The sequence below is a fragment of the Centropristis striata genome, chromosome 18 (assembly GCF_030273125.1).
Source record: "Centropristis striata isolate RG_2023a ecotype Rhode Island chromosome 18, C.striata_1.0, whole genome shotgun sequence".
Lineage (NCBI taxonomy): Eukaryota > Metazoa > Chordata > Actinopteri > Perciformes > Serranidae > Centropristis > Centropristis striata.
This window is the reverse complement of record NC_081534.1, coordinates 14,117,171-14,137,119: the sequence shown is the minus strand read 5'-3', so window position 1 is coordinate 14,137,119 and position 19,949 is coordinate 14,117,171. Positions and strand designations below refer to the sequence as shown.

General features: G+C 40.8%; 1 protein-coding gene across 1 annotated transcript in view; it reads left to right on the top strand.

Moving 5' to 3' along the window:
* Nucleotides 1–6,988: 6,988 nt before the first annotated feature.
* Nucleotides 6,989–19,949, top strand: part of xkr6b (XK, Kell blood group complex subunit-related family, member 6b) — a 67,229-nt gene continuing 54,268 nt past the window's right edge. Inside the window, exon 1 of the mRNA XM_059356635.1 lies at nt 6,989–7,557. Coding sequence (XP_059212618.1) covers nt 6,989–7,557 — 569 coding nt within the window. The remainder of the gene's footprint in view (nt 7,558–19,949) is intronic.

Genomic DNA, 19,949 nt, shown 5'->3' with positions numbered 1-19,949 from the left:
CAGTTTAAGTGTACAGTATATTTACAATAATGTCACCACTTTATTGCTGTCAGACAGCCATGTTTAAGGTTAAGCCAGTGGAATAGAAGATGTGATCTCAAAGTCACCAGAATCCTTTGACAAAAACATAAATTTGACCCTGCAGCAAATGGGAATTGCTGTTCTACAGCTGCCTCTGTCACTTAGTTTGCTTGTGTTATTGTGACTTTGGCTGCACTTTTCTGCATTATAGGAACTCAAGTCTGGATAAATCTCAAGTCAAACAGAAAGCTATTCATACTCAAAATAGAAATGGGCTGATAAATCCAATTTGAGTCTCGAGTTAAAGATCCTACGAGAGCCGCCTTCTCTATTAGCAGCTGAGAGTTTTCTTTCGGTAGGAAAAAGCTGTTGCCTAAGGATTCCGTCTTTAGCTCTTAGGATAGTGAAGAGGCCTGCCTGCTGAGATCTTAGAGCACACACCAACCTTGAATGGGACTCCCTAAAGAGGTGAACACTTTTGGAGAGAAAAGAAGAAGGAGTTGAAGAGCAGATGGCTTGGCATAGGCTGGAGTGGGCCTGTTTGTTTCAAACACATCTTTGTCAGGGCAGTGTGTGTGTGTGTGTATGTTTGTGTGTGATGTATTGCAAATCAGCGCAGTATTTGCTTCAGTTGCAGCCTGTCTGGGCTTCACAATAGATGGTTTGCTCTGGGCCTTTCCAGCCCACATCATAGTGAACGCATGTACAGATGCCAGAGCTCAATTGAATGTGAAACCCGGCGTTGCTTTACAAACCAAATAACTGCCCTTCCTCTGAGGAAAAGATGCTTTGCTGTGGCTTTTTGTTTTTAAAGAAGAAGATGAGCTGATAAAAAAATAGCTTTCAAAGCAAATATTCACTTCACAGCCCTACGCAGGATACAAAAGAGTAGCCTCACCTCCATGTTTTATTTAACAGGATGCTTAGACAAATGTGTTGGTGCTGAAAGCAATGATTCACTTTCAGGAAAACTTCAGGAAAAAATAGTAAGAAACTTGTCAAAAACAAAACTACACGCACCATTAAAAGTACACTAATAAACATGGATGAGTAACAATAATAACTGTGTTCAAGTTGTTATCACAGAGCTTCCAAATATGGACATTTGCTTACGTCACATGGATCATATTTGACATTTTTTTGACAAGCTCTGAACATTATATGGCAATTTTTTGGGGATTGACAGTTTGTGCCCACACACCTACATCACCTCATTACTCACCCGAGGCTTTCATTCAATTTCTAATAAAGACAATGTCTCATTCAACCTTCTGTTCTGAATGGTTTGCTCGGTGTTTGTTCTGCTATGTGATGTTATTTTGGGCACGTCCAGTGAATCAGAGCGGTCTGTCACAGCAGATAATGATGAATTAAACGTGGGTGCACAGTCTAATACCCAAATTTCTTGTGTAAGCTCTGTGAGAAACTTCTTCATTCACACTTGGAAAGACAGTTTCATATCTTATCAAGACAATAGATTAGTTTAAACATTTGTTTTTTGGTCCAGATTTGTATTTAAATGCAGCTGTATTGCCTGTGGAATGTGTAATACTTCATGTCTGCTATTGCTTGGCCAGGCTTGTTTAGTTTAGTCTGTGTGTGTGTGTGTGTTCATGTCTGAGTCATATGCATAGGCGGATTATGAGACAACGGGCCCCTGGGCACAAACATGCAAAAGGCCCCACCACCTCTCCTACATAAGAGCAAGACACACAGACTTTATAGCTGTTTAGCCTGTTTTGTTGTTATGTGTCTCTTTGTGGTCATTTTGTGTTGCTTTGTAAGTGTTTTGGTCTTTTTGTTACTCTGTGGTTGTTTTGCTCCTTTTTGTAGTCGTTTTGTGTCTCGTTGTAGTTGTGTTGTGTCTCTTTGTAGTCGTTTTGTTTCTCATTGTAGTTGTGTTGTGTCTCTTTGTATTCATTTTTTGTTTTTTCTTTGTGGTCATTTTGTGTCTCTTCATAGTTTCTTTTCTGTCTCTTTGTAGACATTGTGTGTCTCTCTGTAGTTTTTTGTGTCTCTGTAGATTTTTTTGTGTCTCCTTAAAGTTATTTTGTGTCTCTCTGTAGTCTTTTTTTTTGTGTCTCTTTGTAGTTGTTTTGTATCTCTCTGTTGTCTTTTTTGTGTCTTTTCATCATTTCATGTGTCGTTGTGTTCATACTGAGTGTTGTCCTGGTTGTTATCTCTTTTAATGACATTTTGTAGGTGAAAGCCATGGTGCCTCTGACATTAACACATTTACAGCTACAGTTTTCACCTTGCACTTGAAAAGAAAGAATTCTGTGAGAAAAAGTGTAAAAGCTTCTGAAGTATTCATCACTAATAACATTTGTTTGCATTATTTAGCACAAGTAGCACACGTCACATGTGTGCTGCTGTAGAACATAGAAGTCTGAGCAATACGCTTCCCTATTTGCTTTCATCAAATTTTCATATGTTTTGAAAGCTATTTTCTTTTCATTACCAGCAGTGACAGTGCCTGTGACTGCTATTGTTTTCACCTTGTACGTGTGTGTGTGTGTGTGTGTGTGTGTGTGTGTGTTTACTTGTTCTTCCTACATAGAGAGGACCAGAACAAGTTTTTAACCAACAGAGTGAGGGCATTTTTGGGAACTGAGGACATTTCCCTCAGCCTTCACTTCTTCAAAGGTCTATTTTGTCACTGAGATATCCACATACCCATACAAGGTGTAGTCAGGAAAATTAAACATAAATAACTGTATGCCAGTTTCAATCATTCATGTCCATTTTAAGATCTTAGGTAAAAATGTCCCTTTGATTCTCAATGTGTATGTGTGTGTGTGTGTGTGTGTGTGTGTGTGTCTGAATCAAATTTGGCATCACAGCTGGTGTGATCCCATCGCAAGATACTCTCTAGTTTGCTTATTTGTTTCTTGTTTCTTTCATAATATTTTACACGTCGAGACCATTTAATGAACAAAATCAGTGTAACTAGCATTAAATTACTGACAATAATCTTGCTAATAGCCATAATACCTTGCTTTATATTAATAGTAATTTGTTAATTGTTGCTTATGTATCTTTAGAATATAATTTTATAAGGTAGGTGCACAACTTTAATTTAGGGCACCCTAATGAGAACTGACATGAGTGCTAACCTGATAAATGGTTTTTAGTGCAGCGTCACTGCCCCTCTTTGAAATGCCTTTTATAGTTTTATGTTTGCTGAAAATCTCCATCGTTTCAAACCTCAAGTGATCTCAAATTCTCTCTCTCTGGCTCTGCTGTAACATGAAAGTGAGCACGTACAAGCAGATTACATTGCTTGTTTCATGCATTAGAGTTGTTGTGTTGTGGTAAGTCTTAGTGACCTAAACACCTTGGTAAGCCTCAACAGCAGGAACACTCATACAAAAAACCCCATACACTTGTCATGTGCTTTTCATTGCTACTTGTATCGATTACACAGTCACACCTCTGAAGTACAAAACATAAAATAGCCTTGCCCGAAATGCATCATTGATTTGCTCCACCTGAACACGTCACTCACAGGGTGCAGGATTTCCATTTGAAGTACAGCTGGCTGGAAAATGTAACTACTCCCTCCCTCTGCATGTCCGCGTGTGGAAATCACACACACACTGTCTGATTTATTTAGCCTACGCCGCCCTAACCAGCCTTCATCCTGATCTCTTCCTCGAGAGGCCTCTGAGTTATTCTTTCTGTTCCTGCCTTGTATTCTTTTAATGTCTGCTTTTATACTCACCCACTCTCTCGGTCTCACACACACAGTCATGTTTGGCCTGGTGGTTTGTTTTTTTGTTTAAAATGACTAATGCCTGCTTGTTGCCCTGTAATGCGATTTGTGACAAATTGGTTAAAAAGTGCTTTATAATTTGAATTGATGTCATCTGACTTGATTGTTTTTTATTGCTGTGAGGCCTTTGTTGCATTAAACTGCCTACCATCTCCTGTGGATATTAGAGCTGAGTGCGCATCTGGTGTGCTGCTCCGAAAGGCATCGTGGAGGCCTAACAGACCCGAAAAAGAACAGAAAACGAAGGCGGATGAAACAGAGTTTATGATACAGTACTCTCTTGAGTACATTCGATCACATTTAAAGAATTTTTTTCCCAGTTATCTGGCCCGGAGGAACGACTATACCCTAATTCTTTTCATCCGGTATTACTGTGATTTTTCCTGCATTTCTAAAACAAAGCACTCTCTTGTTCTGCTGCTTACCATACTTAATAGGAAACTGCAAAATATCTAATCTTATGTATTTGTCCCAGACGTGCTGGGACATAACACATTTTAACACATGTGCCAGCTATGTTTATTTCTGTGACAGCTGTTAATTAAAGATTTATTGTAACTGTGATCATATATAGTACATAGTATATAAGTATATTAGGAAACATATGGCTTTATTATGGTTTTATTGTGAGACCAGAGAAGACCTGGTCCAATGATCCCAATCAGAAATAATTAAGTGAGTTAATGTAGCTCTGGGCTCCTTCTCACTGGTCCAGTGGCAGTACACACACACACACGCACACGCACACGCACACACACACACACACACACACACACACACAGAGAGAGAGAGAGACAGAGAGAGCGAGAAGCCTGCAAACTAGTCAAGCTTTCCCTCTCTGTAATGTGTTGACATTTTGCTCCAGTGTGATTTGTCATTAGTCACAAGACCAGCAGTGGTGAACATGATGGTAATATTAAAGTCTCCCTTCACTCAAAAATGTGTCTTGCTTAATGTTACTTCACTTGGATGTTTTAGCTTCTCTGTGCACGTTGATTTCCTGTTTTCACATTCATCTGCTGACTTTTGATACAAAAGATATTTGCATTTTATACATATTTTATAAATTTTTCACTGAGGGTGAGAATCTAAATTTAAGGGGGTGATATATATAAAAGACACAAATCATTATTCAAAGCTGAGTCTTTTCTATGTGTCTTTTAAGGATCTTTAAAGGTTCTGTACAGAAGAACAGTATAGGTTTTGTGTGTGAGTGAGCTTTGTGTCTGACTGTGTGTTTGCAAAGCAGCCTTCTTCGAATTGCACCTTGACGATCAAATTAAGCATTCTTGCAAACAACCATAAACTATATATAAATAGTGGACACAGTCAACGACACCCACTGGTTTGTGGAGTGCCTGTTTGAAGCATTGAGTTCAGCGTTTTGGCCCTAACATCTTGCTTTACATCGGTCGGCATCTTTACTTTTTGAAGAGACCCTATATTACACTTGCCGTGTTAGCGACCTTTCAATCACAAAGTAGCCAAACCCCAAATAATACCCTGCTTTATCATCTGTTTTCGTCTAAATGGGACCATTAGTTATACAGTTAACATTATATTGTATTAAAGAAGACTTGAAACTAGTGATTGAGACCATAATCTTGCCACATGAATTTAACTGAGGTAATAAATCAAGTGCTAACCCCCAGTGTCGACCCCTGCTGGACATCTGAAAGAATGCAGGCTAATGCACTTCTGAATTTGCTTCACTGCTCAGAGTGGGTGGTTGCCGCCTGCATGCAACTGAATTGAGTGTCACAAGTAGTGACATTTGACCCATTCCATACTTCTTCAAAGGGCTCTTTGACAGTCTAGAGTTAAGACTGGAACTAGGTTAAAGTTTAGGGGATGAACTTGCCAGAAAAAGACAGAGGAAGTTAGAGCTCCAGTGGATTCAGCACTATTTCAGCACTGGACAGCTCCCTTTACATCCAGCGTTCAAACAGGCGAGCAAAGCCCAGCAGCAGGGGGTGAAGCAGACATGATCCAATCAATCTCACACTGGACGGGCCATGACCCTGCAAGGCAGCTCAGTGCAGGACACAGTCTAATCATGGTGCTGTTGAGCGTGCAGCCGACTCGCCGGCCCTTTGCTCACACATGCATCCAGAGGGGAAATCGTCACTTTTCAGCAAATACCTTGGCTGCTGCTGCGGGGTGGGGGGTGCTGCAGAAAGGAGAGAAAACCCAACATGTCTGTCTCTTAGCAACAATTCTTGAGATGTATAGATTCACCTATAGATCAATTACGTCCTTTTCCCGGAGGACATGGTGTGTTGAAGCTGCCTATAGCTGCCTCTTATTTCATGCCATTAACTTCCAATATTTACTTCCAGTTGCTTGTTGATGCAGGTTGGTAGAAATTACTATACTATATCATTTCATAAGTACACTGATGATATTAAAGAAGAAATGACACTAGTTCCAAGAGATGCAAGATTTAAAAGGCTGCTTTTGTCGGTAGGACACCTTCTGTTTTTGTTCCGTCTTCCTCCTACAAAAAGTGACCCTGCACTGTGTCACTGTGACTGATTAAAATGTTCAAACAACAGGAAATACTTCCTTTGGTGATGGTGAGGCATGTTGCATTACATCATGCAGTCCTCTCCTGCATATTTGGTATTTGGGGGCTTCAAAAGAGACACTAGATGGCAACCACGTTGAGAGGGAGAGACTGAGAGTGTGTGTGTGTGTGTGTGTGTGTGTGTGTGAGTGAGAGAGTGTGGAGAGGGGAGAGGGGAGAGAGAGAGAGGGAGGAGAAGAGGGGTGGGGGGATGAATAACGTCGGGGTGGGACAGTGGAGGGACGGTCTGCTCATGGCACTCAGCTTGCAGCTGGAGGAGAGCTGCAGAGAGGGGAAACAACTGCGCAGCGGGGAATGAGATTAATGCACAGGTAAAAATTGGTCGGCCACAGTTGGATGCACGAGTTCCAAATTCAATTGTTTGAATTTGTAGATTAGATTATTGTAAACCAGGTGGGAATAGATCTGCAGGAGAGGGGAAAGCAAGACAAGATGTGCTGCGTCCGTGGCGCCACTGGTGCGCTATCCGGAGACAGAGTGAGCGACGGCAACACACTGACACCCCGCTTTTAGATGGCTCCAACATTTGGGGTGCAAAACAGGTGTCAGGGAAGTGTCGTCACGAACCCCGGAAGCCGGAGGAGGTGGGAACATCAGAGGGAAAGATGGCAGCGAAATCCGATGGTCGCGGGGTCGTCACCGGTTTCGCCCAGCTGCACAACCTGGACGAGGTGGTGGGGACGGGAGAGGACGACACTCGGAACAGCAGCTCATTCCACATCTGCCACTGCTGCAACACCTCGTCGTGCTATTGGGGCTGCCGGAGCGCCTGCCTGCATTACCTCCGGGGGAAGGGGAAGAGGAAAGGGGGAGATGCGGCGCGGCCACCGCACGAGGAGCGCCTCTGGCTGGACTGCCTGTGGATCATCCTGGCACTGCTGGTCTTTTTCTGGGACGTGGGGACCGATTTGTGGCTGGCCATTGACTATTACCACAAGCAGGACTTCCTGTGGTCAGGCCTGACCCTGTTCTTCGTGCTGGTGCCCTCGGTTCTGGTCCAGATCCTGAGCTTCAGGTGGTTTGTGCAGGATTACACTGGGGGCGGACTGGGCTCCGTGGAGGGGCTGAGTAGCCGTAGAGCTACTGCCAGTCTGCAAAGAGACAGGTGCTGCCGCCTCTCTGTCTGGGTCTGGCAGACCATCATACACATCTTTCAGTTGGGACAAGTGTGGAGGTAAGACAAACTTCAAGTTCTCCTGTGAAATAATCAGTAAAAAGCTCCAAAGCGCAGTGTTTCCAGCTCCTCTCACTCTATCCATTCACTCAGCCTTCTAACCTCCTCTTGACTGTCACCTGGTATAACCCGTTGTTGTGTACATGACTGGGGTGAAAATCAGCACCGTGGTGATGCCATTACGCCTCACAGTCTCCACTCTGTGGTGTCACACATGCTTGCATTTGCATTTCCAATGTATTTTAAGAAATTTGCAATAATTCTCCATGCCCTCAGCCAGATGTGTCCAAAGCTGCACAGAAATTGCACCGCTGTGATTTTTTTTCATCACAGTGCGCCATTGCGCTTGTGCGCGGAGTGAAGAGGGCTATTTGTTCAAAGACGGGCAGGTAGTAGCCGAAAGCTTGTGTGTGTCTGAGTGTGTGTGTGTGTGTGTGTGTGAGTGTGTCTGAGTGTGTGTGTCTGAGTGTGTGTCAGGCGCGCCACAGTGCACACGGTCGCCTCGATTCACCCGCTCTCCCTCCCCGCATCAAATACTCCAACTCTGCAACTAGAGGCCAGACGAGCATCTGTTTTCACGGCTCACAAAACTACATCTCCCCCCACCCACCCCCCACAGACATGATGTCATCGATTCCTCTGCGACGCTCGACATCTTTGGTCCCCAAATCCGGTATTTCTTTTTTGGCCCAAACAAATTGATGCGTCCTGGGGATACTCAAGGTGTACGTGTCTGCGCGTAATGTGTGACATGTAGCTGGCTGCAGTACAGCAGTAGTAAAATGTGACACTGGTGCGCGCAGCTTATCTGACTCCTCTCGGGCTGTTCGGTTTGGAGCTTCTGAGCAGCGAGTTGTTTTTGGTGCAGACAGACGCAGTGGCTGGCATTTAATGGGGGGGAAAAAGTAACGCATGACGGCTGCTCTGAGAGGACTGCCAGCGGCTGGAAAAAATGTAAAACAGCCCACTGTGAGACTCAGAGGAAGAAGGGGTCACATCATTTTATCCTCAGCTCTGCAGTCGACGTCTGTTGTGTTTGTGTGCATCACACTGACCACTGATTGTGTTGTTTGTGTTTGACAGCTGTTTCTGCTCCTCATCACAATAATGGATTTTCTATTTCATGATTGTGTTGTAGTCTAATGCATGAGAACATTTGTGCTACAGGCTGAATTACTCACATGCTGTAGACTCAGAGTCCAATCTGAACTGAACTGACCTTTTTATTTTTAAAGAAAAAAGAACCTTAAATGGGACACATTGTCATTCACTTTTACCTATCTTCCGAAACAATTTAGTCAAAAAGGCTAATTTCATTCCCATGTGTCTAAAAAAAGCATCTTCACTCGTGTTCAAGTTTAATTTAGTGCATGTCAAGATGGGTTTTCCCAGAATCAGACACTCTGCATTCTTCATCAGACTCATTCTGAGCTGCACCTGAAGGCTATTATATTGATTAGCTGCAGTTGTATTTGCTCAAGTTTATTTACTCCAGTGTGGTTCAATTGATTATTTTTGCTCATATCTGTAGTGGGAAGGAGATACGGAGAGTGCTGGGAACTGTTGCACAGTCATCGGTTGTGGTGGTGGTTATAGTGGTCGGTAGGCCTCCATCGCATCTCAAGATGTGATGAGAGATGAGAGCTCGCTGTGGTGTCGCTTGACAGGAAATTGTACTTGAGTCACATGATCTAACTCCCACATTAGATGTTTGGTCATGTCTCGCACCATTCTTGTACAGGGTTGGGGAGAAACGGGATTATATATTTGAAATACAAAATATCACTAACAGTACTGCATTCGAGTTAAAGTTTGTGGGACTTTGAATACAGCTATTGCCTTTAAAAATAGATTATTTGAAGAGATTACTCTTACCGTTTTGAATGTTAACAGATGATTGAATGGATATTATCAGTGGTTATCAGCCCATATCAGCGAGTAGGTGCCTGTTCCACCCGCTGGTAGGTTGAGGAGGTCGTTATCAGCCCGTTCAATGGCTGCTCGCTGAAAATGAAGTGATTATGTTTATTCAAAAGTCTGCTGTTTCCTTACAACTATGCAATAAAACCACTTCTCTAAGGTTAGAGTAAAACATTTTCTTGGTTAGGCGTTCTAAAAAAAAGTTTAAAAAGAAAAATGAATACATGTAAATACTGTAAGTTAAGGTGTTAAGAGGACGACACGGGCACTGAAAATGACATAGTTACATAGTCACATGGACGTTAACTCACGTTACTTCAAATACCATCGTTTTGTACACGGGACATGAAGGCCGTTCTCCTGGGTTTGTTTGATTTGATCAAACTACTCATTTTCATGAAACTTGGAGGACAGCTGAGCATGGGCCAAGGAAGAACCCATTAAAGTTATAGGCACACCACTCTTCTCTGTATAATGTATGTTTTGTCCAACATATTGTAGATTTTGTACAAAGAATGTTGTAGATTGATTGTGTCTATGTTGTATATGGGCCTAAATGGTGTAAATACATGACATATGGACAGTTCAGTATTCTGGGAAATATGTGTATTCGCCTTCTGGTAAAGTGTTAGATGAGAGGATTGATACGATTCACTGTCTGTACAGTAAACATGAAGCTACAGATAGGAGCAGGTTAGTGTAGCTTAAAGATGGGAGCATTAGGAAACAGCTAGCTTGGCCCTGTCCAAAGGTAACAAAATCTATCTAACACCTTTAGAGGGACAACCAAAGTTAAGCTGCCATACAATGACACTGCACTCTCAGTTACACTTTGAGGGAAGCATATATTCTCCCAGATTACGGTTGCAGTGTTAAACACCTGGTTATCATTGTGAATAAAAAAAAAAAAAAAACTTGGTTAGGTTAATGTTTCCAGTTAAAATTACCTCATATATGTGACATATTTAACTCATGTATGTAAAAGCTAAAATAACTCAGTGTTGACCAAGCTAGCTAGCTGTTTCCCCCTTTTGCGTTTAGCTAAGCTAGCTGCTAGCTGTAGCCTTATATTTAATTAAATGAAAGCTAGTAACCATGTTTGCTAAAGGTTTAACTGTTATTTTTTAAAGGAAAGTTGTTAAACTTATAGTTGTATATTTTGGTGTTCTTGTGTATACTTTTCCTTATTAATTATGTTGGCTTTAATGATTCATATTGACATTATTATTGCTATTTGCTGTTCATGTTTCAGGCAGTTGTTGCTTACCTTTTGTGGTTTGAAACAACACCTTTACTTGATGTTAAAAAAATCCTAAACCTTAGGAGCAATATATGGACCGGCACTCGCTAGCTAGCTAAAATGATGTATAAAGGACAATGTTACCTCAGTGCAATATCTGGACTAGCTTCAGATTTACAGGTACAGAAGTATATGTCTACATTAACTTAACTAAACTAAACCAAACTATATTAAAAGAAAAAGAAAAGAAACAAATTAAAGAAATCAGTAGATTGAAAGTTGCTTCTAAGGAACTCAAGTAAACATAATGTGTTGGTGTGTATGTTGTGACAGCCCAGAGCCCGGGGCGAGGGATCATTGTCAGGCCGCTGTTTCCCTTCGGACATGATCCGCCTGGTCTCTGGTTTGGGGGTTGAGGGTCAAAAGCTGCTCATGTCAGCTTAGTGTGAGTTCACAACCTCAGACCCGCTGGGCTAACACTTGATATGGAGATTATTAGCTACTGTGAGGGGCCAACCTGACAATAGATAGCATATGTTATCATATGGGGTAATATTATATAAAACTGTACTGTGCTTTGGATCCATCATATAGTGCAAGTCATCATCTATATTTATCATATCTAGTATTTTGTCATCATGTGGAGAGTAAATGATTATTTTCAGCGACAGTATTTCAAAGCAACTGCCATTCTTCAGCATTCTTAACAAGATGCTACAGTATCAGTCTGTGAAATGTTTTGCCTTCATTAATATGAGAAAACAAGATGAAGTGCTGACAGGAGTGAAAAACACTGCCTCATCATGTCTCATTACTCAATCCTATTTTCAATTCTACATTCAATTTGCTGCCTTCCCTCCGTGCACCTGAGGACCGAGCTGATGACAGGATCTCCGAGTTGTTTTGCAGTTGTCTCCTTGTTAATTGTTGACAGAACGGGGAGGATCCCTCTCTGTCGCTTGCTCGCCACAGCTCTGTCATGTTGTTCTCCCTGTGAATCACCGGCGCTGCTGGCGGTGTCCCCTTAAGCTTTGGAGATTCCGCTCACATACGCTCAGTGGATCACACATACACAGAGGTCTCCTGGCGGCACGATGGACAGCTTAATCAGTGTAAATCCAAATTAGTGTCTGGACTGGAAAAAAGGACTGCATCCTGCATCCTCAACCCCTCCGAGGAAATCCATGTAGAAAGTTTTGGAAGCTCTTTGTTGTTGGGAAATCCCAGCAGGATTGGGAGGGGTGTCGTCTTCTTTCTTTTTAATTTGTTATAAAAATTAGGCCAGTAGCTTCTCATAAACTGAGAAGAAAAATTTTTAGACTCCAGGCGCAATTACCAATCACTGAGCATGTACTTTTCAATATCACATCTCTTATGTAGCCCTTAGGCTGTATTCCTCAGAATTAAAAAAAAAAGATCTGCAGTTTTGAACCATCTACTGAATACAATCAGTGTGAAAATATGTAAACATAGTTAAACTCTAAGCTTGAGCTTGAGCCCAGCTTTAAAGCTGACTGAATGGTTTGAAGCTTTAACCGCTGACGTGGTCAATCAACAAATAGTTTCAATAGTTTCTACTTACAATTAAATAAGCTTCATAGGCCGCAATCAGCTCCAGGGACTGCTGGAATGTGGATCCATCCATCCATCTGGCAACGATAGCGTTCCGTCTTGGCTGAAGGCCCATTGGTTCCTACTGAAGGTTTTGTGAAATCTACACACAGGCCACTTTATTAGGTCAACCTGTTCAACTGCTTGTTGATGCAAATATTTAATCAGCCAATCACATGGCAGCAACTCAATGCATTTAGGCATCAAGACAACCTGCTGATGTTAAAAGCAAGCATCAGAATGGGAAAGAAAGGTGATTTAAGTGACTGTGAACATGGCATGGTTGTTAGTCGGAGTATTTCACAAACTACTGATCTACTAGGATCTTTACACACAACCATCTCTAGGGTTTACAGCGAATGGTCCGAAGAAGAGAAAATATCCAGTGAGTCATAATGCCTTGTTGATTCCAGAGGTCAGAGGAGAATGGCCAGGCTGGTTGGAGATGACAGAAAGGCAACAGTAACTCAAATAACTGCCAAAGTATGCAGAAAAGCAGCCCTGAACACACAACACATCCAACCTTGAAGCAGATGGGCTACCGCAGCAGAACACCACACCACCACTTTATTAGGTACACCCTGCTAGCTAATAAAGTGGTTGGTGAGTGCACTTCTTTCTTGCTGAGAAATGTTTTGTTAGAGTGATGTCACATCTCATATCTAAGCCCCAAAAAATATATTTGGGACAGCCGTAAACATTGTTAACAGATAGTTTTTATGCATTTATTTTCACTTTACGCTACAAATGTTGCAGGATATATGTACACTGTACTATCCATACCATAACCATGATATTTTGAAAATGTTATCAAAAACATCATGTTAATCATACACATATGACAATATCAGGTAAATAATCTTAAATTGCTTTGTTATTATAGGTACAGACTCTCTCCACCTCCTACATTTGAATTTTAACTGTTATTGATTTCTTAAAGAGACAAAATTTTACTATTAACGTTAAAGATGGTTTGACTCATAGAATTATTATATCTATTTCTAAATATTCTATAAGGTCTTTGTCATGAATTATATTTGCCACGACAATTGTACACTAATAAAATCTGATATCTTAACAACCTTATTTCTTGGAGCTGTACCAAATAAAGCAAAGTGAGTATTTCACGGTGTGTGTACATGTGTATTGATTCATACTGTCTCACTGGGTGTTATATAGTTCCCCAGACAACAACATCCAAACCACAATGAAGATGATATCTACAAGATATGGGCCATGTTGTGTTATTCTGAAATTACATTAATATTGTATTCGGTACACATCTTGTTTTGCATAGTGAAGGGTGGAACAGACATAAAACCTCGACTTAAATTTTGGTCTTTTTAGTTTGTTTTTTGCCATAATTTAAATAACAATATACATTTCCATGTGTTTCAGTGGGGAGAAAGAAGAGTGTTAAATCCTGTTGTTTCTCATGATGTTACACTGTGTCCATGATAGTGTGTGGGTTGTGTTATTGCTTGTCTGACAGGATATGAAAACATAATATATTCCAGTTAAGTGCCAAAATGCAATTCACTTCAGACAACTACATTCCCACTCTTCCATATGTGTAGAGGTCAAATGAAACCACAGACAGAATGATTAATATCTGGGTAAATACCTTCTTATTGCTGCATTGCTGAAACTGTATATTCATGTTTGCTTTCGAGGAATTCTCCAGTTCTACGGCAGCCAAATAAACAGGAACCCCCCCCCCCCAGTCCCTTTTCAACTGTACAAAGTGTTTAAACACAACAAATGTGATGCTTGGATTACGCTTTAATCCAGAACAAGAGTGGGCTCACCACCGAGCAACACGGAAAAATCGCCTCATGGTTGACATCTGCCTCTGTTTCCTAGCCTGGTAAATATTAATACAGACTGGGAAGGAGTCGACAAAAGCCTCTCTTGGCTGGCTGGGCCGCTTGTAGTTGCCAAAAAAAGGTTTGTACACGCAGTGAGGCGAGACGTCGAGATGTTACAATGCAACCAGCTGCCCTGTCAAGGAAAAAAAAACAGCTGACGGGGTGTAAGAGGGAAAAAGATGAAGGCTTGGATAAATTGGTGACAATCCATATAATTATGTATTAAGTTTAAAATGGTGAAAGATGGGAACATCTTGTTCCCTTTAAGCAATTTTGGAGAGAAGGCTTTCACTAGGCTGCTTATTCAGTGTGCTGGCAGAGTAAACAAGTCTGGGAATCTCCTTTAAAAAAAATGTTTCCCATTGTTAAGAAACATGAAAAAACTGATGTTTGCACACTTTATTTTATATGAAATGCTTAAAATAGGAAGAATACCAGAGAACAAAAGATGAAGAGAGACACAGACAGAAAACACTTATCTTTATTAAGGTGCACATCTGACTCTGTGTGTTATTTACAGACAGCACATTAAACTTCCATTGCAGCTCGGGAACATATCGGTGCAACGCTTCTAATTTTCTCATTAGCACTGATAACAGGGGACAAACCTTTAAAGCCAGCGCTCTCCACAAAAACCCCCAATTATGTGACGGAGGAGCCTATCAAAATGCAAGAAAGCCTTTTTTTTCTCGGGGGAACGTATCACAGCTGGGGGTAAAGAGACGGAAAGTCATAAATGACATTTAGATATGTGCTTCAGTTTTTCAAGTAGCAGAGGAAGAAAGAATTCAGGCGCTGTTTTTGTTCAGTCATCGGGAGTTCAAGCTGAGTTATTGAATTAGAGAATATTGCTGGAAAACGTTTGATTCAGCATGCTGTATTTGTTTGAATCCACATGTTTCAGCTCCTACTAAACAAGCGCATGCACTATTAATCCATCATGAGCGTCGTAACAGAACGCTGTTGATGACAACTGTAAATAAATGAGGAGCTAACATGTTAGCTGATTGCAATCCCCGTCTCTAAAAGCAGTGTTGCTGGCTGTGACTGCAGAGAGCTCTTAAGTCCAGTGCACCGAGGATGAATGGAGATAAAGAGCCTGTGATGATGCTTGATTTAACCGCCTCAGGCCTGCCTCCTGAGCAAAAACAATATTTTGTAGTAGAAGCCTAAAGGCCTCCATGTTACATCTTTGCTGCCTCTCAGCACTGGTCAACAGACAGAGACAGGCTCATGAAGGAATATTAAGCATGCGGGCAGATGGGCGAGCAGACAGAGATTTGTATGCAGGTCACATACATATGTGTACGCGCACATACACAAAGCACACCTCCGGGGAGTTGAGAGTATCTCTTTTTTTATACACCTCCTTATACGCAGTCTCACATCGCGGCCTCTCTCTCGCTCACGGACACACAGAAACACACGCGCCTTGGCAGAATTAGAAATTTCCATGTCCTGTTTCTTCAGGCACTTAGATCAGAGAGAGGTGGTGCAGGCTGTGCACAATGAACTCCTCCCACCCTCCCCTGGCGCTCTCCTATAACGAAAAGTCATCTCCTGCACATTTTCCCTTAGAGCACACAGATTAAAACTATTAAGGCGAGACACTACAGGCAGACACATTTTTTTATGCAGTGGTCAATTTTGAGATTTGGTCTATTTAGCTTCTATAACTTATTTCATCTTCTTTCATACTGGTGGAAAGAAAACATTTAAAATACACATTTAAGTTATTATTATTATTTGTCTACACTTCTGTCTCTATGCGGCTGTAGATTTATCCAGAATTTACAAGAGACATTGAGATGACATTAACTTTATGTTTAATATATCGATTGACAGACATTATCAGCCGATATTAGCATATCTGCATTGGTGTAAATGCATTGGTCTGATATGTGCTCCTATGGAAACTTTTTAACACAATATATAATTTCTAGTTATCATTTATAGAACTCGCTGATCATGCAGTACATTGTTTGTATAATGTATAATAATGTTAAATATTATTTAATAAGTTTTATGTTTGAGAAAGTGGAGAGTGGTGAAAAATCGGTGCACAATCCACATAAAAAATATATTTTTTAATTCAAGCTCAAAAAATGACAATATCGGCCACCATATCGGTTATCGATGAATTTTCCCCTCTAAAATCAGTATCAGCATTGGGCCCAAAAATCCCATATCGGTAGAGCTGTAGTTATTAAGTGTAGTTACATTTAAATTGTCAATTAAGTGTATTTATTATTGACAAAACCAAGGGAGACCTGTGATAAGCCTTTTAGCCTCACTTGAGTTTTTTGCTATTACTTATATTGTTTTGTTATTGTTCTATGTGCTATAATAAAAAAAGTTAAAACTCAAGTTATCATAAGATAATGCCTTATTTGTAAATTTGAGCATAACATTTCAGAAAACTTGTAATATACATGAAAAACATGCCCAACTGTAAGTAAACAACTGGAGAAGTTTCAGGTGATATCTATTAGTTACATTTTCTACCCTAATTAACTGTAGTGTAGTGCACTGGCAGACATATTTGTTTATTATAAAAAAGCCTCTCTTACACATTGTTCCCAGTAAATTACAGGGATAGCCTTTCAGCAGGGTTGCCAGGTCTGCTTATTAGAGATGACTTTGGGTATGTTTTTCTGTAAAGTCGCTTAGAAATACTGGTAGTCAACACTGGTGTGTTGCATTTTTTTTTTTTTTGGGCTTGTTTCTAAAGTGAAGTTGCTTAATTGGGCTTGCTCCTGTTATGTTTCCTGTCCGTCTAAATATAATAAAATAGAATGCTTTATTGTCATTATATATTAAATACAATAAGATTACGGGTGCCACTCCATTAGTGCTTTAAAAACAGATGAAACATGACTACCACATAAAACAAGATACATAATGATGTACATAGCTACACGCTTCACTTGGTTATATTATATGCAACTTCTGCGCCTTAATTTTCATTTTATCGTTTATTAATTCCTCATATTTTTTTGTTTAGTTGGTTTTGTTCAGCTTCTTTAGAATGAAAAAGAAATGTAAATTTACAAATTATAGTAGACTATTTTTTAAATGGTTGCTTATGAAATGATAAATAAGTAAATACATATACTATATATATGATAGTCATGAGAGGAGGCTTAAAGAGACAGGCAGTATGAGTAAAATAGATGTTTTTTGAACATTAAAGCATGTAAACATGAAGTATGAACTTGAGTTGACCATGTCCCCTTTAAAGATTTCAGTCTTCAGTTAATGGACAGAGCGCAGAAGTCAGAAGTATTGAGAGACAAAACCTTTAAATCTGACTCACGTTTCCAGAATCAGAGTATTTTATCAATTAGCTTGTGTGCGTGTTAACATATTTACACTCGTTGTTTCTGCTGTAGCTTGCATGCTTGTGGAACTTGGCTCACAATGATGTAGGGTTTATTGACTTTGAAGTCTGCTGTTTGTTCATTGTGGCGTGTGCCGAGTTCTGTTTGGCAATTATACTGGCTGCACGAGTTCAATTCTCAGTCCTTCCTGCAGCAGTATACCCATTCTCCTCAGAACAAAAATCCAAATCTGCCCCGTTGCTACTCGCGACAAACACACCGTGTGTGTTGTGTGATGTATATTTTTTCGCATTAGTCGGCTGCATATTCTGCTCAGAGAAAATCATTACCCGGGCCCAGAGGATATACAGTGTGAGTTGCAATGCTCGCACACAAAGGCTATTTCTCATGTGGAATCCCCAGCCTAATAGTTGTATTCCTCTAATATATATTTATCTTTCCCTTTCTCCTGAAATAGGTGAGGCCTCCACTCCCTGACGTGCTATTTGAGATCATCATGTGTTCTCCCTGCACACTCTCTCTATCCATTAGTGCTCTTCATAAGCTCAAGCCACCACATTACCATCTGTCCTCCCTGCGAAGTTAACATATGTTTTTATTTTTATCCCTCCCTATCACTTACACCTATTAATGTTCTTAGGCTCCTCATAAAGCCTTTTATCCTCTGCCATCCATCCTAGAAGGAGACTCCACACTGTGTGCTCCTCTGTGCTGTCTTATCCTCTCCTCATTTGCTGTAAATAGAGGGATCTGCACTGTGAGCTCAAATGCAGTGTCCCTTACCACTAGTTAAAGTCATCATGCTACCTCCCTCCCCTCCATCTTTCTCTTCACGTCTATGCCTCTCTCCCTGTGTTGCCTTCACATAAAGCTGCACTTGACCTCCATTTCTGTCAAGGAAACTGGAGCATCTGGCTCCTGCCCCATTACAACTCCACACCTCCTCCCTCTTTCCCTCATCCTGCCATACCACCCATCTTTTACTCCCTACAGAGCCCATTTTCAGATCTCCCACATTCCAGCGTCCTTTGCAGTTGCTCACTTCTGCTCCCTCTTTCTGACAAAACGTCTCATTTCTGCAGGAAACTGTTACACCTCGGTTCATGAGTCAACCTGTGGCTTAATGGCTCTCCTCTCACCCTGCATGCCATTCGTTTAGATTTGCAGCTTTTCACAGCCACTTATTTATGGTGGGTTGAAAAGACTGCACACAATAGAGCCAATCAATACAGAATGCTGCAAAAAAAGGGAGAGGTTATAACCAACATTTGAAGGGTCTTTAAATGGGAATTAAATAACATTTTGATATAGCCACTTAATAAAATGACACCTTTGTTGTGAAAGGGTTGCTAGTACCGCAGATCCCACAGAGAATCAGCCCGCACGATGCAGTGCCACGCACCTGTCAGCCACTTTTCAGCTCAAGTCAAAACAATGTGTTTGGATGTGTTGGTTCACATATAACTGTTGGAAGCTGCAGCCCAGGAGATCACATAAACTGGTTGTACATAACCTGTCCAGTGTGAAGTGTAAGAATAAAAGTGGCAGCTGGGGGAAATCAAATGTTTAGGACAGTGAAATAGACCCTTTCCTCAGGAATTGGATGCCTAAACCAAGGATAAAACTGGTCTTTGCAAAGTTACAAAGTGTAAAAGTAAAAGAAAACGCACACTAAAAGGAGAGTTTTTGCTGCAATACCACAAGTGGCCACTGGGAAAAATGGCTGCAGTGACGGTGTCCTATCCAGTTCTTATAATAAGACAATAGAGAGGAAATTAAATTATGTCTTTTTGTAGGCCAACCTGGAAGTTAGCATCACCATGGGGTCTATTGAGAATTTGCCTGTTGGATTTCGGATCACTGCAGAAAATAAGCTCTGTGGCAAACACACGGTTTTGATGTTTTTTGTTCAGCAGGATAATCTTCACAAATGATCACCACTTTTATGATGTTTGAAGCAATAATACAGCTGACAGAGGAAGAAAGCTAACGTTATGCTATAGTGAACTACTCCACAGACGCATGACTTCAATGTCACTACTGTCTCCAACAAGCAGTTTTGACAAGCTAGCAAAACCGTGGGCTAATAAATTGTTTATTAACTTAATCTTTGTTAGTTTGAACAAGAACTGAAAAACATGACTAGAGGCTGCAAGGTGGAGGTGGTGGTAGTGAGAGAGTCCCCGACCTTGTCCAGTATGATGACGTTTAAAATCCCTGACAACTGGAGTCTAATTTAGCCACTTGATAGCAACCACCTTTTTTTAGGACATGTAAAAACTTCAAACAAAATCATAGCAGTATACAATATATAACAGCCAGAAACCTTTATTTTATCCCCACTGATCCAGCATCTATAAGAAGTGTATAAAACAATGATTTACATACCGTCACATCTGAAAAAAGTCAGTG